Source organism: Aythya fuligula, chromosome 4, assembly GCF_009819795.1.
Source record: "Aythya fuligula isolate bAytFul2 chromosome 4, bAytFul2.pri, whole genome shotgun sequence".
Classification (NCBI taxonomy): domain Eukaryota; kingdom Metazoa; phylum Chordata; class Aves; order Anseriformes; family Anatidae; genus Aythya; species Aythya fuligula.
The window spans coordinates 76,651,950-76,676,977 of NC_045562.1; the positions used below are offsets into that span (position 1 = coordinate 76,651,950).

Below are 25,028 nucleotides of genomic sequence, written 5' to 3' on the forward strand. Positions count from 1 at the left end.
GAGCCTGGTGCCATTAGCCCCCTCGGAGCATGACGCGGGGGCAGGATATCAAAGCGCCTTCGCCCTGCACTAAGCGGCGTGACCGCGGCTCGCAGCCGGCCCCGACGGCCGGGCTCGACGCGGGGCCCCGGCCCGGCCCCCGGCCCCCCCCCCCGCGCCCCCGCCCCGCCGCCCCCCGGCACCGCCCGCGGCCTCTCGGGGCCGGGCAGCGGGCACGGGGGCTGCCGGCACCCCGCGACCGCCCCGCGCCCCCCGTGCCCGCCCCGTGCTCCCGGCCCCCCGGGCTCGTCCCGCGCCCCCGGCCCCCTCCCCCGGCCCCCCCGCGGCTGCGCTTGGTTTGAATTAGGCTCCGGGGCTGGGCGCGCTGATAAGCGGGGGCGCGGGGGGCGCGGGATGCGCGGGGGAGCGCCCGGCCCCGGCCCCGGCCCCGCGGCGGTTTCCTGCTCTGCCAGAGCCGCTGCTGAAAGACGCGGGGGCGCCCGGCCCCCCCCAGCCCGGCCCGGCCCGCCCCGCCCGTCCCTCTGTCCGTCTGTCCGTCTGTCCATCCTCCCGTCCATCCTCCCGCTCCACCGGCTGCGCCGCCGGGGGTGCTGGGGGCAGCGGGAGCCCCGTGTGACCCCCCCCGGGATGCGGGGCCGGCCCCAGCGCCCCCGTTCCCCGGGGCGTGCTTGGCGGGGGGGCCGCGGCCCGGGTGAGGGATGGCCGACAGCTGGGCGGGGGCGCGGGGCCGGTAACCGGATCCCCCCGCGGCGGCGGCGGGGTCCCGGGCGCGGGGTCACCGCGGAGCCGGGGGCCGGGGGCGGCCCCGCCGCGTTGCTGCCGGCGCCGGGGTCCCGCGGGGGACGGGGGGGGGTTCCGCGGGCACCCCCCGGGCTGACCGGGGACCGGGCTGCGGCACGGCCCCGGGGCTCGGCGGGGGGGGGGGCCGGGCACCTGTTCCCCTGCCCGGAGCGGGGTCCCAGCCGCCGGGACGCGTTAACGGGCGGCCCCGGCCCTGCGCCGCCGTCCCCCCGCGCCCCAGATGGCTGCGGGAGCGCCCCCCCCGCGGCGGGGCCGCCCCGTTCCGCCGCCCCCCGGCGCCCCGGGCCCGTGCCTTCATCACGGCTCATTGTGCGCGGGCGGCGGGGGGCGGCGCGGGGGGGCCGGGCCGGGCGGGTGCCGCATCTGTGCTCGGCCGAGGGGCTGCGAGCACCGGCACCGCGGGGAACCGGGGGGGGGGAAGGAATGAGGCTGGGGGGGGGCCGGGCCCCTCAGCGCCACCCCGCACCCCACAGCGCCGTGCCCGGGGTGCACCCCCACGGGGCACCCCCCTGGCTCGGCCCTGCACCCAAAAACTGTTCGTCATGGCTGAGTGCTGTGTCCCCCCCTGTACCTCTGCACCCCCTCCCCACGGAACCCCCCAGGCTGCACCCCCCAGCACCCAGCGTGGCCCCCCCGCCAGAGGGACCCCAGCAGCAACCCCCAGCCTCCCCCCGCCTCACACAGAGAAGGGAGGCGCAGAGGATTTTCAACAGTTTTATTCAAAAAATAAACTCAAGCAGGGGGGTATTAAGTTAGGAGGAGTGGGGTAGGGGGGCAGGAGCAGGGCTGCGCTGCGGGGGGGGGCAGCACCGCCCCCAGCCCCTACCTCCTCTTGTCCTTGATGCTGTAGTGCAGCAGGAGGGGCGCGGGCTGCAAGGCAAAGGGGGGGGCGTCAGAACAGCAGCAGCACCCCAAAGCCATCAACCCATGTGCCAGGGCCCCGGGCAGCAGTGACCAGCGGGGGGGCTGCTCGGTGAAGTTGCCCACCCCTCCTGGGATGTGCCCCCACCCTGACCTGTGTGGGGACGCAGCGCCCGGCGGCAGGGAGCGGCGTTATCCAGCATCTCGGCTCCCTGCTCCCCTGCTCTGCGGCCTCAACCGAGCGCTGCCCCAGCCCAAACAGCCCCCAGAGCCCCCCCATCTCCCCGCCCAGGGCAGGGGGACCGGGGGCAGCGGGTGCCCGTCCCCCCACGCCACCCACCTTGCCGAACCAGCGCGAGAGCCAGAGCTGCTTCATCGTCATGTGGTCGGGGAGCAGCTCGCCGCCGAACAGGATCTGCACCTACGCGTGGGGGCACGCAGTCAGCCAGGGCCTGCGCCCCCCCCCCCCAGCTCCCACCCAGTGCCTGCACCCCCCTGCTCCCCCCCAGCCCTGGGCCCCACTCACGTGCTGCAGCGGCAGCCCCAGGCGGTGACACAGGACCCTCCGCAGGTGCCGGATCTGCGCCCGCACGGAGCACCTCACGTATTTATGCTGCAAGGGGCAGAGGGCTCAGCGCGGGGTGGGTGCTCGGCAGGGGGCCCCAACCCACCGCCCCCTCCGGGATCAGCACCGGGCCGAGCCCTCGCCCCTGCACCAGAGGCACCGAGCCCGAGGGGGGGCTCTGCCTGCCCCCCGGTCCGGGGCCATCCCTGGGCACTCAGCAGCCCCCGGGCGCTCACCTGCAGCACAGCCTTGCTCTTGTCCTTGCTGGAGCTGCGGGGGGAAGAGAAGGGGGAATCTGGGGGCCCCTGCAGGGGAGAGGGGCTGCAGCCCCCACCCCTTTCCCCGGCACAGCCTGGGACGAGTCCGCGGGGGCTCCTGCGCCCAGCCCCGGAGGTGGGGGCTGCCCCGTGCCACACGTCCCCCCGCTCCCCCGTCACGCACGCGTGGAGCCGGGGCTGCAGCGGGGCAGGCGTGCGGCCGGGCTGGCAGCTGAGCTGCAGCCATCGATCCCATTACAGCTCCCAGAGCTGCCACTTATTGACTTTGCTGTCGGGAGCCAGCAGGCAGCTGCGCAGCGCGCCCTCCCCAGCATTTATTAACGCTCGCAGCCGCCAGGCAGGGGCTGCTGCTGGTGGGGGGGGGGATCTGCAGCGGGGCCACGCAGCCCCACGGCTCGGCCGGGTCCCCTGCTGCCCAGCAGCGGGATGCACGGTGTCCGTGCTGTCCCTGGCCCTGTCCCTGCTCCCAGCCAAGGGGCAGCGGCTCGGCGGGACCCCCCACTCACCTCTGCTTCTCGAGGCAGAGCGAGACGTGCTCGTCGTAGCGGAAGTAGTGGGCGCGGGAGTGGTCGAAGGTGCTGTAGGGGAGCCCCATGGGGTCGCCCCCGACTGTGTCTGGGGAGAAGGGGGTGGCAGTCAGCCGGCCCCAGGTGCCGGGGCTCCACATGCAGCCGGCTCCTGGCACTGCCACGCTCTGGCCCCGCGCCCCCCTGCAGCCCCCCGGCCCTGCGCCCACCCTCGCCGCTGGGCTGCGTCACCCGGTCGAGGCCGCGGGACTGGTAGAACTCCCGGATCCTCTTCTCTTCACCTGCGGGCGAGAGGCAAGCGGTGCTCAGGGCTGTCCCCTGCCCCCTCAGATCCCGGGGGCTCCCCGACCGCCCCTCACCCATCTCCCTGCTGCAGGGGGGGTCGGCAGCACTGCCAGAAGCCGGGTGCCCTCGGGCAGCCCCACGGACCTGCAGCAGTGCCCCGTCTCACACAGCCCCATCCCTGCTCTCGGCATCCCTCAGACCTGCTCCCGCTCTCCCTCCCCACGTTTTGGGGCGCGGGGCCCACGCTGCCTGCACGCTCCCAGCGCAGCACAGACACGTCTCCATCCCGCCGTGACAGCGCCCGGAGCCCCTCCGCCTCCCCCCGCTGCTGCGGCGAGCTGACATTTCCAGAGACGCGTCCCCAGCGCCTTCCCCATCCCCGTCCTGAGTGACGGTGGCTAATCTGGAGCCCCCCCGCCAGCGCCACTTTGCATTCATCACCACCCGCCCGCCGCCCGCCCTCGCTGCGCTGTCGCTCAGAGCCTGGCCCTGGGGACACCGCTCGGAGCTGGCCCCGGCTCCCAGCCCCACGGCTCAGCACCACCGAGCACGAACCGGGCACCAGCACCCGGAGCGATGAGAGGGGGGCGCAGAGCTGGGCTCAGGCACCTCCTCGGCCACGTCCTGGCCTCCCTCCTCTGCTCCCTGCCACATCCCTGTGGGGCATCCGAGGGGCAGCAGCGGGTCCCCTGCCCACATTTGCCACTTGGGATGTGTGGAGCCATGGCCCGGGCACCCCGCAGCACCCCCTCCCCAGCCGTTTCCCAGGGGCGCAACCCACGGCCACTCACTCTCCTGCAGGCCGGGCACCAGCTTGTAGACGATGTCCTGCATGACGCGGTCCAGCTTCAGGTTGAGCAGCGGCTGCGTCTCGTGGATCTTGGTGTTGCACATGGGGCAGTACTTGCTGGTCTGCAGGTACTTCACGATGCAGCTCTTGCAGACTGCGGCCAGAGGCAGGGGGTCAGCGGGGCCAGGCGCCCCCGGGCAGGGGGCTGGGGGGGGGGGGGGGGGGCGCGGCGCCCCGCGGGGACTCACAGGTGTGCAGGCACTCGGTGATGGTGGTGGCGTCGATGAAGTACCCGGCGCAGAGGCAGCACACGATGTGCTCGTTCAGCTCCTTCATCTTCACCTTCACCTCCTCCTGCGGGGCGCCACGGCGTCACCCGGCCCCATGGCGAGGGGCCCGGGGCGGGGGGGGCTGGGGGCAGGGGCTGGGGGCACCCCGGGCACCCCCTGCCATGGGACGGTGCTGGAGCCCCGCCCCCCGCTCACCTGGCCCCGCCCACCACACATAACCCCGCCCCCTCACCTGTGCCCCGCCCCAGACCCCGCCCCTCAACACCTTCACGTGGCCCCGCCCCTCACCTGTGCCCCGCCCCCTCTGCTCCTGACTCCGCCCCCCCCACCCGGGGCCCCGCCTCCCGCCCGCCCCGACCCAAGGCACGCGCCCCGCCCCCTCGCCCCGCCCTCCCGCGGCGGGGGCGCCCGGCGCATGCGCAGCGCGGTGGGGACGGCGCCTGCGCGGCCCCGGCGCCCCCCGAGCGGCGGGCGCGGCGCCTCTTCCGCCCACGCATGCGCCGGGCGCCCCCGCCGGCCCCGCCGCCCGCCGCCGCTCGCCTCGTTCCGGAGCGGGTCCATCTTGTAGACGGCCTGGAGCTGGTTCCGCAGCCGCATGGCGATCGCCATCGGGCCCCCCTGAGGAGGCGACGCCATCTTAGAACCTCCTCCGCCTCCCCGCTCACTTCCGGGTTCGGGCCGGGGGCGGGGCCGGCGCCACGCGCGGCGCGACTACAGCTCCCGGCGTGCCCCGCGCGCCTCGCCCTGCGCCGGCCGCGAGCACGGGCGCCCCCTGGCGGCCGCGCCGGGAAGCACGGCCGGGCGGCGCGGCGCTGGCCCCGGTGCTGGCCCCTGCCCCCGCCGGGCCGAGCCGAACCGAACCGGGCTGAGCCGAACCGGGCTGAGCCGAGCCGAGCTGTGCCGAGCCGCGTCGTTCCGTGCCGTGCCGAGCCGTGCCGTGTCAAGCCGTACAGATCGAGCCGAGCCGTGCCGAGCCGAGCCGTGCCCGGTTCTCTGCCCCAGGGCCCTGCGCCCCCGATCCCGGCACTCCCGGGGCCGGCGGCGGGGCCCAGTCCCGGAGCCTCGCAGCCCCCCCCGGCCCTCCACGTGCGTCCCCCCTCCCCACGTGGCCGCCCCGCCGCCGGCAGCCAATGGGCGGGGGGCGCCCTGCGCCGCGGCCAATCAGCGCCGGGCGTAGTGCGGCCGGCGACCGGCAGGGGGCAGCAGGGCACCGCGGGAAGGGCGGGGGGGGGGCAACGGGGCACCGGGCACCAATGGGGGCACCGGGGGCAATGGGGGTACCTGGGGTATAGGGGGCACCGGGGAGGTAATGGGGGCACCGGGGACAGTGGAGGTATCGGGGGTACCTGGGGTACAGGGGGGCACCGGAGGTAATGGGGGCACGGGGGGCAATGGGGGCACCTGGGGGGCAATGGGGGTACCTGGGGTATAGGGGGGCACCGGGGTCAATGGGACACGGGGGCGATGGGGGCACCGAGGGCACCGGGGGGCGATGGGGGTAGTGGGGGTACCAGAGGTGATGGGGGCACGGGTGGGCAACGAGGCACCGGGCACCAATGGGGGCCCAGGGGTCAATGGGGGCACCGGGGGCAGGGGGGGGGTAATGGGGGCACCGGGGACAGTGGAGGTATTGGGAGTACGTGGGGTATAGGGGGGCAATGGGGGCACCGGGGGGCACCGGGGGAGCGGGGTCCGGGGGTGCAGTGGAGCGGGCTGTGGGGGGAATTCCCGCCGGGAAGGGGGAGATGGAGGACGGGGGGCAGGGGGCAGCGGGCGGGCGCCCGGCGGCGGGGGGGTGCTGGGGCGCCGCGCCCTGCCCGCAGCCCCCGGCCCCGCTCTGCCGGGGGGGGGGGGGGCGCCGGTGGGACCGAGCCGGGCCGGGCCGCGGGGCCGGGGGCGGTGCAGGGGGCAGCGTGCGGGGCTGGGGGGCTGGGGCCGGGGCCGGGGCCGGGGGGGTCTCGCGGGGGCGCGGGGCCGGGGCCGGGGCCGGGCGCTCTCCGCAGCGCAGCCGCCGGAGCCTGGAGCCGCGCTAATGGGGGTGATTGGATCAGGGCTCTGGAGGGGAAGGAGCGGCCCCGCTAATGCAAAGCAGAGGCTGTTAAGGGCCGTAATGGCTCGTTACGGTTACGATTATTGCTGCAATCCCCAGCAACAAGTGCTGCCTGGGGAGCCGCCGGGGCCGGGGCCGGGCGGGCAGACGGCGCGGCCCCGGGGGACCCGCACCGGGCGCCCGGCGCTGCGGGGCGGCCCCGGCACGGAGCGGGGGGGGACGGGGAAGGGAGGTGGGGGGGAGCCCCCGAGCTCCGGCCGAGCCGAAATCCCAAATCCCGCAGCCGAGGCCGGGCACGGGGCGCAGGGACCAGCCCGGTACCGGCACCGACCCGGGCTGTGGGTGGGCAGCGCGGGGCTCGGGGGCGCCCGGGGGCTCCGCGGGGCTCCTCGTCCCTGGGCCGCCTGCAGGAGCTCTGCGACCTCCGCACCACGGCTTGGGCGTGCGGGGCCCGGTGCCTCCGGGGCTGTGTGGAGCTGTGGGGGTCCTGGGCAGCCCCACACCGTCCCCTTGCCACCAGCACCCTCCTGTCACACCAGCCCCTGGATGCTGCTGGCCTGGCTGGTGCTGGTCCGAGTCAGGATCTGGGTCCTGCTCCTGGTCCTGGTCCTGGTCCCAGTCCTGGTCCTAGTCCTGGTCCTGGTCCGCTCAGCTCCTCCTGGGAGCCTGGGTCTCGATCGCAGCACCTGGGTCCCAGCACCTCAACTCCTCCAGGTCCCAGCCAGCCCGTGTCTGAGCGGCTCAGCCTGGCCCGTGGGAGGCAGCTCCCAGCGTGTCCCCGAGCTGTGGGCCGCCCTCTCCCTGCCTCCTGCCCCAGTCAAGTGCTGTGTGGCTGGGCTCCAGTACCCCCAGTCCAGGCACCCCCAGAGGGGACCCCCAGCAGGGGCAGCCAGGACCAGCCCCTGCGCCCTGGGGTGGCCGTGGGCCCACACAACGCCCCCCCTGCTGCCAGCCAGAGCCTGCCCCCCCTCCGGCCCCGTCCTCGCCAGGCGGTGAGAAATGAGGCTGGGGCCGGGGTGAGCGCCCGCGTCTGGGGTGAGCGCGGGAGGGCCCGGCCCCATTTGTACCTGCCAGGAGCAGTTCCTGGGAGGGACGGCCGCGCCGGGGGCTGCGGGGGTCACAGCTGGGCCAGCACAGCCCTGGGGCTGGGCAGCATCGCTCACTGCCAGCTCCTCACCGAGCACCAGGAGCACACCACGCACCGGCACCAGCACTGCACGGAGCAAGGTCACCGCGCCGAGCACCGGCACCGCGGCACCGCAGCGAGCACAGCCCCAGCCCATCTCCCTGCACACACTGGCCTGGCACAGCCACGTGCTGTGTGTGTGCAGCCCTGTGCCCCGCCGTCCCCTCAGCCCCCTGGCTGAGCTGTGGCCCAGGCCATGGTGGTGATCCTGGGGCTGGGGTGGCTCTGTTGGCCAGGACCGAGCCCAGGAGAGGTGCCCGGGGACAGGGACGGGCACCGGTGTGTGCAGGCACCCAGCTGCCACCCTGCTGGTGCACATCCCCAGGGGATCGGCTCACCCAAGGACACCACGCGTGCTTCGTGCTGGGCATGCTGTCCCCTCAGCCCAGCCTGTGGTGTGGATGCGCTGTCCCCATGTCTGCCACCCCTCTGACACCTGCTGCACGCAGGACACGTCCATACCCCCCCACACACACACTTGTCACCCTGTGTGCTGTCCCCAGTCGTGCCCAGGCTCACGCCAACACCTCCTGGCGTGCCAGCAGTGCCAGCAGCAGGACTGGGAGTGCTGGTGAGGAGCAGGGTGTGCGGGGTGGCAGGGGCTGGGGGCAGCTGGCAGCGGGGCACGGGTCCCCGCATCAGCCTGGGCCCCCGGGGCCACGTTTGCAGCCTGGCACGCGCGGGGCCGCGCAGCTCCATCTCCCGATGCATAATTAATGCTTGGGCGGCAGCCGGCGCTTCCCTGGCCTCCGCGAAGCTCCGGGGCCGGGCAGGCCGGTGCTTTTAGCAGAGACCTGCTCAAATATTCAGCTCCATTTCCGCTGCGGAGCCGCGCGGGGTCTGGGCGGCTCCTTCTGGTAAGCGCCTGCTGGGGGCTTTCCCGGCCCTGGGGTGCGGGGCTGGACGGACCCTGCTCAGGGCTGGGGGCAACAGTGGGCAACGGGGGGGCTGCGCTGAGGCCTGGCACACTCGTGACAGCAGCCAGTGTAGGGCAGCGGTGCTCCAGCCCCTGGGCCAGGCGAGTGGGGGCCCATTGCCGGTCCAGTCCCGCTGTCGTGGCTGCCACCCAGGTGCCTGCACCCCTAGGTGCCCTCAGCTCCCTCCCGGCAGCACCGTGGGGCCCCCTGCCCCACACCGCCCCCAGCCCCACATGTCCCAGCGGAGGGAGTCCCCCGGTGAGGGGGCTCCGGGGGCAGCCGGTGCCCGGGGGGGGGCTGGGGGAGGCAGAGCCGTGGGGCTGGGCAGGGCGCGGGGTGGGGGGCTCGAGCGGGGGCGCAGGGCCGGGGGCTGGGCGGTTATGGACTGAACTCCCTGCCTAATGCACCTGATTGGATTTGCAGAATCCAATTACCTGCCCTCGGCCTTTGATAACGAGGTTCTGAGCGACGGCTTCTGTCAACGGCCCCGCGGCAGCGAGAGCCACGGCTGCAGGCACTCGGCACCCCGGCCTGAGGGGACGGGAGCCCCCCGGCACCCGCAGCCCCGGTCCCGCTGTCAGGACCCCCACAGCCCCCGGGGGAGGTGGGGAGGGGGCTGCCCGTGGCTGCTGGGCTCAGCACCAGCCCTGCGGCACTGCAGGACCCGCTGCTGCTCGGGAGGGTGCAGGAACCAACCTGGTGCCTGTGGCCAAACGGGGGCCAGGGGCTGCACCCCCCCCCTCCTGCTGTCTCCCTGCTCCCGCAGCGTCCCCACGTCCCTGCTCTGCGTCCCCCAGCCCAGCCCTGAGTCCTGGTGCTGTTGGCCCTGCAGAACCCTCGGGGCCTTGGCTACCGACCCCAGCAGCTGCAGCATTGCCACTGGTCACAGCAGGTCCCTCCTGCCCCCCCCAGGGCACCCAGGGTCGTGCTCCCAGGCACCGTGGCAGGAGGTTTGTGCTGCACGGGCAGCAACGCCTGCTCCACACCCCTCCCCAAACCCTTCTGTCCCTGCTCCCATCCCATAAAGCTGATGGAGGTGGGCAGCGTGGGGGGCTGCAGCACCCATTCTGCCCCCAGCCCAGGTTCCCCTCTCCCAGACCCAGGGATGGGGCACAGGGGCTGCCCTGAGCCCCCTACCAGGCGCCTCCCCCTCATCCTGGGGCTGCAGCCCGGGGCCACCCGGCGGGACCAAACCCTGGGCAGCTCGGCCGGTGCCACCACGCCGCAGCCGCCTGCGTCCCCGTCACACCGAGCTCCTCCCCGAGGACGCTGCGTAGGTGCCGACGGCCACCGTGACGTCCAGCCTGGGCGGCTCCGGCCGTCGGGGCCCGGGCACCGGGGGGGTCCCGGTGCGGTGGGGCCGCGTTTCGCTGCACGGCCGAGCTGCCCGGGAGCCGCCACGGCCGCGTCCCGGCCCGGCGCAGCCCTCTCGCGTGCCGGGTGGGAGGCGTGCGTGCCACCGCGTCACCCCCTGCACCCCACCCCGGGTGCCAGCGCCCAGCCCGGGGCCGGCGGGTGCGGGGCACCGGGAGTGTTTCATGCAGTTAAGAAGTGTCTGATTGAGGCAGGAGGCGCCAGCAGCTCCCCCGGGAGCCGCAAGTCAAGGACTGGAGGACCAAATGCAGGCTAAAGTAATCCAATCTGGGCTGGCTTCATCTAATTAGCCCAGAATTAACCCAGCAGCCAGAGAGGAGCTGACTGTCCCTACAGTTTGCCAGCGGGTTTGGGGGGGAAGCGGGAGGAAGAAGGGGACGTCCAGCGATAATGAGATTAGGGGGGGAGCGGGCGGGAGAGGACGGCTTGGCAGCATCTCGCCGGTGGTAACGTGGGGCCCTACCAGGCCTCCGCCGCTTAATTGCTGCGCGCTGGCCGGCGCACAGGGAGCAGGCTGTCAGCAGTGAAGGGTGGGCAGGGACCCGTTTTAATAACTCCTGCCCCCCAGCAGGAACACCTGAGCCCGGCAGGAGGCCCTGCAGGGGACAGGGACGCAGGCACGGGGCTGGCCCGTGGGGACTCGGCGCTACGGAGCCACAGCAGCCGCAGGCGAGCAGCCCCGGGCTGCAGGTGCCCACGGGCAAGCGGGGGGACAGGGCGAGGGGCTGCTGGCAGGGGCACTGTGGGGGTCACGGCAGCACCCAGGACAGCTGCAGGGATGGCTGTGCAGCGGGCAGGACCGTGTCACTGCACGGGGCCATGGGGCAGGTGCCAGGACTGGTGCGTCCATCCCCTGCCTGCCAGGTTGGCTGTGCCGAGGGCTGGGTGTAGCCACTGGGGAGGGGGGCAGCGGGGTGCTGGGGTGCTGGGGTGTGCGGCCCTTGTGCAGCTCTGGCAGCAGCAGGGTCTGGTGCTGAGCAGGGTCAGGCGGAATACTGAGGCTGACAGCTGATTTCCTACCCCAAGCCAGGCGAGTGCCCCCTCTGCCTTGTCCCCGTCCTGCCTGTGCCATGCAGGTGCCGGCTCATGCAGTGCACTGGCCTGGGGACACATCTGCTGCGCCCCGCAGGGAGCCCCACATCCAGCCCTGCTGCAGCAGGAGGGGGGCACCCACCAGGGACCGTGGGGGTGTGAGATGTGGCTGAGAAATGCGGAGCAGTTTTGTGGGGGTGCACTGGGATATTCCCGGCCCCCTCCTATTGCAGGTGCGTAGGGGGGCCCCTCGCCCAAGCTTTGCTGTGCACACAGTGCTCAGGCTCATGGCAGGGCCATGGCACCTGGGACAGGGACAACGCTGGCTGCGGGTGGCACAAGGGCCACTTGGTGCAGACAGGGCCAGCAGCACTGGCAGATGACAATGGGGAGGCCCTGGGGCTTGTGGGGGTCCCTGGATGGGTGACCTGCACCCCCAGCCATCGTGGCACTGGGCTTGCTGAGGGCTCAGCCTTCCCTGTGAGCCCCCTACCCTGGAGCAGCCCCAGCCGTGGTGCCATGGGAGCTGGGGAGGGGTCTCTGCTCCAGAAGCGGGAGCCAGCCCCAGCCCCCCCGGACCTCACATCTCTCCAAAGTGAGCACCCAGCGCCAGCTCTCCACCCTGAGCAGGGGCCGGTGCTGGGGTCAGGGCACACATCACGGTGAGGCCCCTGCCAGGACCCTGGGGCTGCCACCCGGCGGACCCCCGCCGGCACAGGGCGGAGGTGACCGTGATGCAGGCAGGCGCCGCGGGAGCCCCTGCCCGCCCCAGGCCCTGTCACCTGCCCCCCAATCCATCTCCCGGGACCATGCAGCATTCCAGCCCCTGGGCACTTCCAAACATCTGCCTCCTGCTCTAGGTTTAATTAACCTGCTGCCGCCCGGTCCCTCCCCCAGCACAAGGCATTTCCTCCCCGCCACCCGCCCCGCGCCCGGGCAGGCGCCGCTCGCGCCTGGGCCAGTGCCAGCTCCGGCCCGAGGGGCTGCTCCCTGCCCACGGCGCCCGCAGCCGCCCAGCGCCTGGGGCTGCTGCTGGAGCTGGGGGGCTGGAGGTTGGCCGTGCTCTGGCAAAGGCGGCACCGGCCAAGTGTCCCCAGCATCTGCTGGGCCAAGAGCAAGACACTGGGGGGGGCTCAGCCTGGCAGGGCAGCAGGAAGGCAGCTCCAGTGCTGCAGATCGGTGTGCAGCATTCCCCTGCCCTGCGCTGATGCGTGGACCCAAACCAGTGGCACAGGGCTTGCTTGGGAGCACGGGGACAGCAAAGTGATCGGGCACGGCAGGGCCAGCTCCTCCTGCCTGTGCATGCACAAGGACAGCTGCAGGGCTATGTTATGTGGGACAGCGTGTGCCTGGCGTGGGCCTGGCTGGGACATGTGCGAATGGGGTGCGCGTTGTGCAGGCACAGAGGCTGGGGGCCCTGCACGGGGCGCGTGTTTGTGTGCACACAGCAGGGGTGGGTGCAGCTCCGGTGAGCCCCCATGGGCTGTGGGTGTGCATCGCTCACAGACGTGTGCTCTGCACACGTGTGTGTGTGCGTGTGTGTGCTCCAACGCCGTGCAGGTGGGTCAGTGTGTGTGTGTGTGTGGCTGTGCTGAGCTGTGGGGTGTGTGTGTGTGCACGCACACGGCTGTGCAGTGCTGGGGTGCACACGTGTGCAGTGCTGGGGTGCACACGTGCGGCTGAGCCATGGCACAGGGGCTGTGTTAGCACATACATGTGTGTGCGGGCATGCACCCGCGCCGCGCAGTGTCTGTGTGCATTGTGTGGCTGTGCTGTGCTGCAGGGTGTGTGCACACGTGTGTGCAGGCAGCTGGGTCCTGCTGGGGTGTATGTGTGGGGTGTGCATCCCCACCTCCCGCGGCTGGGTGAGCGTGCACCCAGCACAGCACCCGTGCCATGACCCCAGGCCCCGAGGAGCTGCCACGGCAGGGCCAGTCTCCCCACACCGCAGTGGGTCCCGCTGAGTGCGGCTGTGCCCGGTGCCCATGGTGTGTGCGGAGCCCCGGGTCCACCAGTGCCCCTGGGCCTGGCCGTGCCCCCGGGATGCAGCAGCTGCGGCTCCCGGTGCTGCCGTGATTTACAGGCGCAGGCCCCGGTAATGTCATTTGCCCCAGACCGGTGGCGCCAGGGTGGCCGGGTGGCCGCCCTCCCCCGCCGGCCCCTGCCCCGGGGACGTGACCCGCCGCCCTCGCCCTGAACCGGGGCCCGCCGGGGAGCCCGGCACCCCGTCCCGGCAGCCGCAGCGGGGAATCACCGGCCCCGCCACACACGTCCCGATCCCGCCACCCACGGCGCGGCTGTCGCGATAGTCGCCGGGAGGCCCCGCGGCCCGGCTCGCGATCTCTGCGCTGCCCGTTACCGCCCGGGGCGAGCCGCGGGGCCGGCCGGAGCGGCACCGGCAGGAGAGCGGGACCGGGCGAGCCCGCCCCGACCGGCGCCGTCGCACCCCGCGCCCGGGCGGCTCCGCGGCGCTGCCCAGCCCCGGCCACACGGTCCCGCTCCTCCGAGCCAGGTACGGGCGTGCCCCGGGAACGGCGGGGGGGCGGGAAGGGCCGGGGTCGGTGCTACCGCGAGCGGCGGGTCCGTGGGAATCGGGACGCGTGCTGTCGGGAACGGCGGGACTGCTGTAGCCAGGGTCAGCCAGCACCGGGAACAGCGGAAGGGTCCGTGGCCCGGGAAGGGAGGGTGCCGGGGCGCGGGATCCGTTTGCTCCGTGATCGGTGGGCTCGGCGGGACCGCGGCCGGTCCGCCCTGGCAGCGGCGGGTGCGGGGGGAACGAATCCGCTGCGCCCCGGAGCTCCCTGGGACCCGGGAGCGGCCCCGCGCGGCCCCATGACGGCCCCGGGGCCGGGGCCCGCTCCGTGCGCCCCGGGACGCGCAGCCGGCTCGGCTCGGGCAGGGAGCGGCGGCCCCGGTTCTGCGCGCCCGGCGCCCCGACGGTCCCGGTCCTGGCCGGCTGCGGGCAGCGCCGGGGCTGCGCCGAGCCGCGGAGAGGCGCCGCGGCGCTGTCCGGAGTCGCGGCGGCGGCTCCGGTGCGCCCCGGGCCGCCGTTCCGTTGTTCCGACCCAGGGAACGCCCGGCGGCAGGGACCCGGGACGAGCCTCCGCCGCCGTCGCGGCGTTTCGTGGGCTGGAGAGCGGCGGTGCCGCCGGGCCCGGCCGGTGTCCGGGGGCCGGGCGGAGCCCCGTGCGCTCGGGGCCCGACGGACCCGACCGGCAGGAGCGGGGCCGCGGCGGAGCCGCTCCGGGGGCCGCGCTGCCCGCGCCGCGCCATCGGGGGTCCCGGGGCCGTCCCGGCGGACGGCGGGCCGGGCCGGGCCGGGCGGGGGGGGGCCCGGTGCCGAGGCGGGGAGAGGGGAGCCGGGGGGGGGGGGCGCCGGTGCCGGGGCGTGGCCCCGGGATGCGCGAGCCCCCGCCCCCGGGGGCGCGGGCTGTCAATCACGGGGCGCGGCCGCCAATCAGCGGGCGGGCGGCCGGGATTTTGGCAGGTCCAGATGGAGCGGGGCAGAAAAGCGCGTGCTGCCGGGGGGCCCCGCCGCGCCGCGCCGCGCACCGCAGCCCGCGGCCGCCCGCAGCCGCCGCCGGCCATGCCCCAGCCCCTGCCCCTGCCCCTGCCGCAGCGGGCGCCCGGTGCCAGCCGCCCCCGCCCCCGCGCCCGCGCCCGGCCGCCCGCGGCCGCCCCCCGCGCCTAGGGCGGCCCCGCGATGCCCGCGCCCCGCCGGCTCTGAGCGCGGCGGGGCCATGGAGGCGGCGGCGCTGGCGCGGGAGGGCGGCGGCCCGGCCCCCCCGCCCCACGAGCCCATCAGCTTCGGCATCGACCAGATCCTCAGCGGCCCCGAGCCCCCGGGCGGCGGCGCGGGGCCGGCCCGGGCGGCGGGGGAGCCCGACTACGGGCTGTACGGCGGCGGCTACGGCCCCGCCTGCTCGCTCGGCTCCTACAACCTCAACATGAGCATGAACGTGAGCGTGAACGTGACCCCCGCGCCCGCCGCGCCGCCCGCCGGGGTCATCCGCGTCCCGGCGCACCGGCCCGCGCCCGCCGCGCCGCCCGCCGCGCCGCCGCCGGTGCCCGGGCTCTCGGGGCTCACCTTCCCCTGGATGGAGACGACGCGGCGCATCGCCAAGGACCGGCTCTCAGGTGAGCGCCGCCGGGACGGCTCCCGGCCGCTCCCCTCCGCTCCGACGGCTCCCGGCGGCTCCGACGGCGCGGCGGGGCGCGCGGCTGACCGGGGCTCCGGCCGGTCCGGGCTCCGTCGCGCCGGAGCTGGCTCGCGGGGCGGGTCGCGCTCCGCCGGTACCGGGGCGCGGGGCTCCCTCCCCGGCGCACCGGAGGCCCCCGCCCGCGCCTCGCCGCCGCGGTCTCCGCGCCCCGCTCCGCCGAGCGCCGCCGTGCCCGGGGCCGGGCTCTCGCCCATTCCCCGATCCCGCTGCGGCCCCACGCACCGGGAAGCGGCCGCCGTCGGGGCCGATAAACGGCGGCTCCGGGATGGCTCTGTCACCGGCCGCTCCACTGCCGCGCTTCTTCGGTTCCCGGCGCGCGGCGGGGACCGGAGCCGGCTTCCCGGCAGTTGCGGGCAGGGGCCGGGGTCCCGCTCCGTGGGGGACCCCAGAGGTCCCGCCTCGCTCTGACCGCGGGCTCGGGCTTTGCAGCACCGACCGGTCCCGTCCCCGGGGTAAGGCACCGGCCCGGTCCCACCGGGAGGGCGGTGGCTGCAGGAGAGGCACAGGGATGGGGGCGGCACGGGGTGCAGACCCTGGTGTGTGCGGGGACGGGGGGCGAGGACCCGGGGTGTGTGTGGGGAGCGCAACGACACCCACCTGCATGTGGGGACGGGGCTGTGCAGGGAGCAGACATCGTATGGGGCTGCTGCGGGGCAGGGGGCCCATGCTGTGGGGTGGCTGTGGGGCTGGGCTGTGGGCCGTATGGGGATGGGGATGAGGACTGGGCTGTGCGGGTTGCAAAACCCCATCTATGTGTGGATGGGGACGGCTGTGGGGCCATAAGGTGCCGAGGTGGTGCATGCTGGGGTGATGATGGGAGGCTGGGATGGGTGATGTGGGGGTCTGGGGGTCTGGAGGCCGGTGGGGGCTCCAGATGGGGCCATGTTGCTGCCGATGGGGCCATGTGCTGGGCACCGATGTTGTGGCTGGAGTGCCTGCAGGGTGCTGGGTGAGGGACTGGGTGCTGCACCCCAGTGCTGAGGCTGCGGGTTGCCGGTCCCTGGGGTGCCGGGAGCGGGTGCTGCCTGCGGGGCGAGCGCGGTGCCGGGCAGCGCTGGCCGGGCTCAGCTCGGCTCCTTCCCAAGATGGCGGCGCTGCCACGTCCGCAGCACGGCTCCGAGCGGGGACGAGGGCGGTGGACGAGGCCGGGGCCGCGGGGGGCCGGGGCTCTGCGCCCTGTGGGGTGGGGGGCTGGGGGCCACGGAGGGCCGAGCCTGGTTGCCGGCAGAGCCGGGTTCGCCTCCCGGCCCAGGCGGGGGCCCGCGGTGACGAAGCACCGTCCCCGTGCAGGGGCGGCGGGTGACGTCCCCGTCTCCTGCCTGGCGCCAGCAGCGGGTGGACGGGGCGGCCCCTCCCCGGCACGGGGTCTCCCAGCCGTGGCCATCACTCAGCGCCGCGGCCTTGGGGTGGTCTCGGGGCTGTCGGCATCTGTTCCCGGCGAGGGGCCGCCCCGCGTGGGGAGGGGGCGCGGGGGCGTCCAGCCCCCCGCCTGCACGGCTCCACCTGCGTCAAGCGCTTCCGCCCCCGCCGGCGGGCAGCCTGGCTCCCAGCCGCGGTGGGCTCGGCGGGGTCTGCCCCTCTCCCTGCAAGCATGGGGTGTCGGAGCCCCACGGCGGCCCCACAGCAGCCCCATGGGCCCAGCCACGTGCAGCCCTGCCCATGCGGCGCAGCGCTGGCGAGGGCTGTGGTGCCCTGGGGCCGTGTCTCGGCAGTGGGACGCATGTGCAGGGGCTGGCTCCTTCCTTCCTGCTGGTGCCTTTGCTGCCCTGACGCTCCCCGTGGCTCTGTCCCTGTGTCCACGAGGGGGGTGAAGCCCCTCCCCGGCCCCCAGGCAGCTGGTGGGCAGCCAGCCCTGACACTGCTGGTGTGCAGGGGGAGACATCAGCTGCCTCCTCATGGCCTCTAGGGTCCCATCCGCGCCGCCAGGAGGGGTGGGAGGCCCTGACATGTCTGTGGTGGCTCCTCTGGGGCTGTGGCCCAGCTCGGTGCTTGGCACGGGGGTGGCTCTGTGCTGCCGGGAGCCTTGCCAGCCTTGCACCGAGCCTGGGACCGGGCCCGCCCTGCTGCCTGCTGAGGCTGGAGGTGTCCCGGCCCCCGGGTGCCGCTCATGGGGCTCAGAGAGCAGTTGGAGCTGTGGCAGGGAACCGAGCACGAGCCCGTTGTGTGTTGCTGCGTGCGTCCCCAGTCTGCAGGAGCGGGATGGGGATGACTCAGGGTCTCCATCCTCGCTCTGCAGCTCCCATGGAGCTCCCCTTCCCCTCACCCACTCAAGCATCCGGGTCGGGCTCTGTCGCTGCCCCAGGGCTGAGCCTGTTCCTGCCGAGCCCCTCAGCAGCGGCTCGGCCCTGGACCCTGCCCGCGGCATCAGCGAGGGCCGGTGCTCTGCCTGCGCTCCCCCCGCCCCGGCGCGGCCGCTCACCCCCCCTCTGCCCGCAGCCGCGCTGTCGCCCTTCGCGGCGACCCGGCGCATCGGGCACCCCTACCAGAACCGCACGCCGCCCAAGCGCAAGAAGCCGCGCACCTCCTTCAGCCGGGTGCAGATCTGCGAGCTGGAGAAGCGCTTCCACCGCCAGAAGTACCTGGCCTCAGCCGAGCGTGCCACTCTAGCCAAGGCCCTCAAGATGACGGACGCCCAGGTCAAAACCTGGTTCCAGAACCGCCGCACCAAGTGGAGGTAACGGGCCCGGGCACAGGGGTAGCCGCCTGCAGCCCCCCGGGCAGCGCCGCCTGGCTGCATCCCTCGGGGGGCCGGATCCTGCCACTGAGCCCCGGGGAGGGCTGGGCTGGAGCGGGACCGGCAGCGCCCGTCCCCTACACCCAGCGGGTCAGAGGCCGCTTGGCAGTGGCAGACGGGCTGTGTGTGCTGCAGGAGGCAGACGGCGGAGGAGCGCGAGGCGGAGCGCCAGCAGGCCAACCGCTTGATGCTGCACCTGCAGCAGGAGGCCTTCCAGAAGAGCCTGAGCCAGCCGCTGCCCCAGGACCCGCTCTGCATGCACAACTCCTCCCTGTACGCCCTGCAGAACCTGCAGCCCTGGGCCGAGGACAATAAGGTGACGTCCGTCTCAGGGGTGGCCTCCGTGGTGTGAGGTCCCTGTGTGGCAGAGGGGGACCGCCTGCGCACCTTGGGGACCTTGAACTTGTCAGGAGGAGGCTGTGGGCAGCAGGAGCCTGGCAGGGTGCAAGCCAGCACCTCTGTCCCGTGGCAGGGAGGGGGCTGCTGCTTCCCGGGCACTCCCCTGAGCGGCAGCCCCCTCCCCATGCCCCCGGCCCCCGGGCACTGGCCTTCTCCGGGCCCCAGCGCTGCCCCAGGTGAGCGGTGGCTCCGGGCAGGTGGACTCCAAAGCCCCGATGACCCCTGCCTGGAGCACCACGACCCATGGGCAGCCCCGTGCCCACAGCCTCCGGGGGAGCCTGTGCACTGGGCCCCTCTCCCCACGTGCCTCTGCCGGCCCTGGACCGTCTGCAGGAGCTGCCCGCTCCCCCCAGCTCCCCGGGGCCCGGTGCCCCCCATCAGCAGCTCTCCCGGCCAGGCTGCCCCCGCTGCTCCACCACCATCCTGCTGGGGAGGGCAGAGCCCAGGGTGCGGGCGGCCTCCCCCAGACTTGCACATTCCCAGTGCTGGAAACTTGCCGCTGCCCTTGTGAGCGGGTGCTGGGGTGGATGGCGGCCTCACAAGCACCGTCCTTACCCGAGTCGGCGTTCATCAGCTGGGGATCCCAGGGCTGGCGAGGAGCCCCAGCCCCGCTGTCCTCTGAGCAGCCACACAGACAGCTCCTCTGCCGCAGGGCTGGCCCTGGACACTGGACACAGGGTCCCTGTACCTGCCAGCGGGCAGCAGCACCCGGCCAGAGGCTGCCCCCTCCAGCCTCTGCTCCCTGGGGACACCTCTGCCTCCTCCCCACGCTGCCTGGTCCTGGTGTGGGACTGAACCCTTGGTGTGGTGAGGCACAGAGTGTGCAGGCAGTGGGGTCTGCTGGGGTCTGCTGCAGAACCCCTGGTCCAGAGAACTTCTGTCCCACGACCTGTCCCCTCCTGAGGCAGGACCGGCACCAGGGCGCAGACCTGAGCCCCTCAGCCCTGCTCCAGCTCCAGCCCTGACCGGGATGGAGCACAGCTCAGGCAATGTGGTGCCGGGACACGGGGACCCCCCCTCCCGGGCCAGCTCCAGATGGGGTCCCCGGCTGCCGATGGGTCGTGAGGACCTGCCCCTGCCCCTGCCCTTGACCTTGACCCCAACCCCAGCCCTACACCCGCCCCGCCGCTGTCCATGGTGCTGCCCGGGACCCGATGGGGCGCACGGGGACACCCTCCGGGACCGGGGGTGCCGGCAGGGCGCTGCCCCCACCCGGGGCTTGGGGGCGGGCAGGCGGCGTCCCACCGGTGCCGGCAGCGCCGCCGGGGGGGGGAGGCGGGCAGCCGGTGCCGGTTTCCCGGGGGCGGGATTGGCTGCGGCCCCGTGACGCGGCCCCGTTTACCGGGAGGCGGAGGAGGGGGGGGGGCGGGAGCCGCTGCGGCGCCGCCGCAGAGCCTCCGGGATGAGCGCGGCCGGCCCCGGCGGGGGGGAGGACGGCTCCGCCGCCTGCACGCTGGGCTGGCCCGGGCCCCGCTGCCGGCCCCGCTCCCGGGGCGGCGAGGCGGTGCTGCGTGCCCGCGCCGAGGCGGCCGGGTACCGGCGGCTGCTCCGCGCCCGCGCGGCGGAGGTGGAGGCGCTGCGCGGGGCCGTGGGGGCTCTGCACCGGCAGCTGGAGGGGCTGCGCGACCGCCGCAGCGGGGAGCTCGCCAAGTACCAGGTGCGGGGGGGCCGGGACGGGGGGCGCTGGGCTGAGGGGAGGGGACGGGAGGGGCGCCGCGGGGTACGGGGAGGGGGCGAGGCCGGGGGGGCGGGCGGAGCCGGGGGGTCCCGGCCGGTCGGGTCAGCGGGGGGAGCGGGGGAGGCGCTCGGGTCGGTGGGTGGGGGGGGAGCCGGGGCTGGGGGCGGCCGGGGGCGGAGAGGGGCCCGGCTGGCGGGGGCGCGGCCGGGGCTGGGGGGCCGCGGGGGCAGGGTCGGGGGGCGGCTGGGGCGGGGGTCCCGGGGGCCACCCGGGGCCGGGGGAGGGTGGGGGGGGGCGGTCCGGGGGCCGGGCTCCGGGGCGGCGCTGACGGCCCGACGGCAGGAGCGGGTGGCGGAGCTGGAGCGGGAGATCGGCGAGGCGGAGCAGGAGATGGCGCGGTGCCTGCGCGAGTACCCGGCGCTGCTGCGGCTCCGGATGGCGCTGGACGCGGAGATCGCCGCGTACCGGTACGGGGCGGGCGGGCGGCGCGGGCGGGGCGGGCGGGCGCGGGGCTCAGCCCGGGGCCCCTCTCTTGCAGGGAGATGCTGGAGGGGGAAGAGCTGCGCCTGGGCTCCGTGGCCCCGCCGTGACGGGACCCCCGGCCCCCGGCCCCCCGCGCTGCGGGACCCCGGACTGCCGGGCCCCGCCGGACCCCCGGCCCCCGGACCGCTGCGCTGCGGGGTGCCCCGAGCTCCCGCTGCCCCGCGCCTCGGGACAACCCCCGGACTCCCGGAACCCCCCGTCCTTTGGACCCCCTCGCCACGGGACTCCCCGGACTCCGGGGACCCCCGGGCACCTGGGCTGCCCAGACCCCCGCCCCAGGAGGCCCCGGCACCCCAGGAGGGCAGCGCCCGCCGGGCCGCCCACTCTCACCAGCCTCTCCAGAGCAGCAGCAGGGCCGGGGTCCTGGCCCCGACCTGCGCGGAAGCACCTCAATAAAGGCCCCGTGGCATTACCCAGTGCCGGGCAGTCTGTGGTGATGGGGCCGGCGTCCTGGCGGGCCCCTGCGCTTGGGGGCACTGCAGGGTCTCGAGGGCTGCGGGGTCTCAGCTCCCTCCTGCCTGGCTGCAGCCCCGAGCTGGAGCCGCCGTCTGGGTGCCCTGTGGGGGTGCTGAGCAGGGTGGCATGGTGGGGACCCAGCCGCATGGTGGTGGATGCTGACCCGGGGAGCTGAGCCTTTCCGGTGCTGGTGGCTGCTTCTTGCCCCTTCTCGCCCTGGCTGTGCCCCCTGCCTGCCCTGGGTCCTGGCCCTCCTGGGCTCTGGGCTGTTGTAGGGCCCAGGTCTCTGCTCCCCACCACACACACAACACAAAACGATTTTCTTTTTTCTTTTTTTTTTTTTTTTTGTAGCAAAGCCAAGCCCAGCTCTTTTATAGGGATAAAATTCCATTTTAAAATAACAAAAGTGGAAGTGAACGTTGGGGGGAGGGGGGGGGCACCTCTGGCTACTGCACCCAGCGCCCTTTGCCTTGGCCCCAGTGCCCCTTGAGGCCCCAGGCTGGGCATCCCTTGGCACCCTTGGGTGCCGTGGTCTGGGGGAGAGGCTCAGTGTGCACGCAGCCTGTGCTGCTGGGCTGCATCCACCACCTGCCAGGGGCTCCAGGAGCTCCAGGAGGGTTTGGCATAGGGGTCCTGGCAGCTGATGCGCACCCGCCGCATGTGCTCCTCCACGATCGTCTCCTCTGCGCCCTCCACGAACTTCTCAACCTGCAAAGGGTGGTCAGGTCACGGCCACGGGGAGGGGGCACTGGCACAGGCACTGCGGGAGGCATTTTCCAGGGGAAGGTGCAGGGCACGGAGCTGGGGGCACAGCGGTTGGGGTCACTGATTTCCCAACCTAGACTTGTGCCGTGGTGGCAGAGGAGCAGCGGTGACAGCTGCTGGGTGGGGGGGTGACAATTTCCTGCACCCCCTGTGTGCCACTGAGCAAGGCAAGTCACTGCTCCTCACGACACTCCTGTGCTAAGGGGGAGGCCGAGCTGGGGCAGGGGGAGCACAGCTGTGGGGCAGGGCAGCGAGGCCATGGGGCAGCGTGAGGCAGAAGGGGGTAGGGCAGCCGTGCAGTTACCTGGGTGCCATTGGAGAGCTCGTACTGCAGCCGGTACAGAAGAGCAAAGTAGGACCTGGGGAGCGGCCAGGAGGCTGGGGGGGCCCAGGTCAGGCGGAGCTGCTCGCTCTGCTGCTGCACGGTCAGCTTCTGGGGTGGATCTGGCCGCACTGTGGGCAGCGCAGAGCACAGCGGGGGCTGAGCATGGGGCACCGCTGCCCAGCCTGGGGCCGGAGCCCTCCCAAGAGGCTCCGGCACCCAGACCCCAGCCTGAAGGTGTCTCCCGCACCCCGCTGTTGCTGGGTTGAGCTCACCAATGTCACGGATGAAGAAGCGGGGGGAGGTGAAATTGAAGAAGGAGGTGTCCGAGATCCCCTCCAGGTACAGCTGCAGCTGGTGCAGCTCCTCCGCGAAGGGGCAGAAGGAGGGGTCCGTGAAGCTGGCGTTGAACTGGCCACCACGACCGGTCACCGGTACCCAGTCCCCGAAGGATCCGTTACTGCGAAGCAAGGCAGGCGTGAGCGCTGGGCGCCCGCGGGGCTGGGGCCAGGGTCGCGGGTACCCACCTGCGCATCAGCCGGGCACGGAAAACGGCCGAGCGGGGCCCCGTCCAGGAGCAGCGGAAGGAGCCGCGGTAGGAGTCAGCCTGGCAGGAGACGTTCTTGGCCTCCTCCTCACCTGGTGGGGCCAGGGGACAATGGTTAGGGTCGGCCGGGGCTGAGGAACGGTGCCCCTTCCCCAAGCAGCATGGGCAGGCTGGCCCCACAGCTGGGCTCCCAAGGGTTCTGCAGCCCTGCGCAGAGCATCGCCCACCTTGCAGGCTGTGGCACGAGCCTCCCTCATCACCACGTGCCAGCCTGGCGTTTCGTGGTCCCCCACCTGCCCCCACACTCCCTGCATCCACCCCCACCCCACTGTCCCACAGGGCTGTGCCGGTCCCCCTTGCCCCAGCCCCAGGTACCGGTGACCCTGACCACCACGTGGGTGGTGTCCAGCAGGACGCCGCCGGCCCAGCAGCTGTAGTTGCCCGTGGCTGGCAGGTCCAAGCCGAGGATGGTGAGAGTCTGTCCCTTAACCACGAGCTCGGCCATGGGCTCCAGCTCCCCGTTCTGCGTCCAGGTCACTTGCTGCTTTGAAGTGTTGCATTTCACCACCAAGTCCTCGTTCAGGCTCCCCACCACAACTGGGGATTAGATGCAGAGGCTGGGGTCAGAGGCAGGTCTGTGCTGTGGGCAGCCCGGCCCCCGTGCCCTCATCCCAACCCCCAGATCCACCCTTCCCCACAGTCCCCAGCCTCCTCCATCACCCCCTGTCCCCCCTGCGTCCCCCAGCCCGTAGAGCTGCCCCAGTCCCGTGCTCACACAGCCCCGTACCAGAGGGATTTGGGTGCCCCCAGTCCCCTCCAGCTGCCGTGGGTCCTGCAGCCCTCCCCACACCAGGGTGCCCCCCTCCGAGGCCCCTGTCCCCCCACAGTGCCCGGGCAGGGCAGGACTCACACTTTGGGGGAAAGGCAGTCAGGGCGTCCGTGGGGGTGAGGCACAGCACCAGTCCCACCAGCATCAGCATCTGGGAGGGGAAGGGCAGCGCTGGGGGAAGGCAGCCCCGTGCCAGGCAGGCAGGCAGCCGTTCCCACGAGAGGAGCCGGGGCAGGGTGCGGCCGGCAGCGCGGGCGAGGGCACAGCAGCCTCAGCCAGGGTGGCAGCAGGTTTGGGCAGGAGGGAGGGGAGCGGAGCCGTGGGGGCAGCGGCTGGGAAAGCCCCGCACAGGGCGGGCGGTGGGCGCAGCACCCGGCCCTTCCCCGTGCAGCCCCCGGCAGGAGCAGCCCCCTGCCTCCCGGTGCTCCCCAGCCCCCGAGGGACCCCCGCTGTGCCTACCTCGCCGGCCATGGTGTGCGCTGCTCCTGCTGGCTCTGCACGGGCTGGGGCCGGTGAGCTGCGGGGTATATACTGAGCCAGGACCCTGTGGGGCTGCCCCAAGGTGAAGCCAAACCACAGAGGCATCAGAGTTCTTAGAAGAGGAGAAAGCTGTGCGGGGTGGAGCGGGGTGGAGCTGCGAAGCGGTACCCACGCTCGGTCTCCAGCCTCATCGGGCATGGGTACTGCCCGTGGGCAGCAGGAGCTCCCCAGCGATACCAGGTTGAGAGCAGCGGGGACCCCATCACGGGGGGGGGCCCTCCGAGGGGCTGAGGGGTGAGGGGGTGGTGCAGGGCCCCCCAGGACGGTGCCAGAGCCCTGGATGCTCTCAGCTCCCCCAGGGTGCTCCTGAGCTCAGGACCAGCTGGAGAGTTTGCGCCGAGCACCCTCACCCTGCGCCCTCGGGAGAGCAGGGAAGGGGCGGCCGAGCTCCGAGCTCCAGCAGCACCGGGCCTGGGGGCGCACAGCCTGGAGGGGGCACGGCCACAGCCACGGCCACAGCCACGGCCACAGGCACGGCCACAGGCACGGCAGGGAAGGGGCAGGAGCCCACCCTCAGGCAGGAGCCAGCCCCTGCCCCGCTGCCTGACCCAGGTGCCAGCAGCCGCCAGCCCCGCACCCAGCGCCTGGTGGCCCCGCTGTGACAAAGGGACAGAGCCCAGAGGGGCGCTGCCAGCCCCAGCCGGGAGCAGGGACGAGCCCCTGCCCAGAAGGAGTTGCCCCGGCACCGCCACCAAGGCAGGGGCAGGGATGGGGGTGCTGCAGGGATGGAACAGGGGCAGCAGCCTCGGGCAGGGGTGGCCGCAGCCCCCGTGCTGGGGGCACTGCGGTGCCAGGCTGGGGAGCGTGGGGGGCGCGAGCTGCACCCACTGCTCCCGCTCACGTACTTTCTGGGGTTCCTAGAAAGCAAGGGGGAAGTTCAGGCTCCAGCGTGGCCGTGGGTGGGGGGGGAGGCCCAGCCATCACCTTTCTGCTCAGCCTTCGAGGCGCTGCGGTGGAGGACGGAGCCTCCGTGCCCCTTCCCAGTAACAGCAGAACCCCCGCCTGTGGCAGCAGGGGGGCGAGCAGCACCCCCCCAGTG

The 25,028-nt window shown here is 73.9% G+C and overlaps 4 protein-coding genes across 5 annotated transcripts; 2 read left to right on the forward strand and 2 right to left on the reverse strand.

Moving 5' to 3' along the window:
- Window positions 1-1,511: 1,511 nt before the first annotated feature.
- PCGF1 (polycomb group ring finger 1) lies at window positions 1,512-5,043 on the reverse strand. Of its 2 annotated transcripts, none has more exons than XM_032187021.1 (9): window positions 4,938-5,043; window positions 4,356-4,461; window positions 4,109-4,261; window positions 3,242-3,313; window positions 3,012-3,114; window positions 2,464-2,497; window positions 2,189-2,275; window positions 2,003-2,083; window positions 1,512-1,671 (listed from the first exon to the last, which is right to left on the reverse strand). In XM_032187021.1, the coding sequence occupies exons 1-9, from the start codon at window positions 5,031-5,033 to the stop codon at window positions 1,624-1,626; spliced, it is 780 nt and encodes a 259-aa protein (XP_032042912.1). In that variant the 5' UTR covers window positions 5,034-5,043; the 3' UTR covers window positions 1,512-1,623. The 2 variants fall into 2 exon arrangements, with proteins under 2 accessions (XP_032042912.1, XP_032042911.1); XM_032187020.1 differs by having other exon boundaries at window positions 3,012-3,120.
- A 9,653-nt stretch (window positions 5,044-14,696) lies between these two features.
- Window positions 14,697-18,428, forward strand: TLX2 (T cell leukemia homeobox 2). The gene is made up of 3 exons (XM_032187306.1): window positions 14,697-15,093; window positions 17,613-17,850; window positions 18,046-18,428. Exons 1-3 carry the CDS (start codon window positions 14,697-14,699, stop codon window positions 18,260-18,262), a joined length of 852 nt encoding a protein of 283 aa, XP_032043197.1. The 3' UTR covers window positions 18,263-18,428.
- A 3-nt stretch (window positions 18,429-18,431) lies between these two features.
- On the forward strand, window positions 18,432-20,634 carry LOC116489158 (alpha-internexin-like). The gene is made up of 3 exons (XM_032187305.1): window positions 18,432-19,966; window positions 20,330-20,454; window positions 20,526-20,634. Exons 1-3 carry the CDS (start codon window positions 19,712-19,714, stop codon window positions 20,575-20,577), a joined length of 432 nt encoding a protein of 143 aa, XP_032043196.1. The 5' UTR covers window positions 18,432-19,711; the 3' UTR covers window positions 20,578-20,634.
- Window positions 20,635-21,532: 898 nt separating this feature from the next.
- LOC116488953 (interleukin-12 subunit beta-like) lies at window positions 21,533-23,600 on the reverse strand. The gene is made up of 6 exons (XM_032186958.1): window positions 23,531-23,600; window positions 22,996-23,217; window positions 22,601-22,712; window positions 22,349-22,533; window positions 22,056-22,204; window positions 21,533-21,694 (listed from the first exon to the last, which is right to left on the reverse strand). Exons 1-6 carry the CDS (start codon window positions 23,598-23,600, stop codon window positions 21,533-21,535), a joined length of 900 nt encoding a protein of 299 aa, XP_032042849.1.
- Window positions 23,601-25,028: the final 1,428 nt, after the last annotated feature.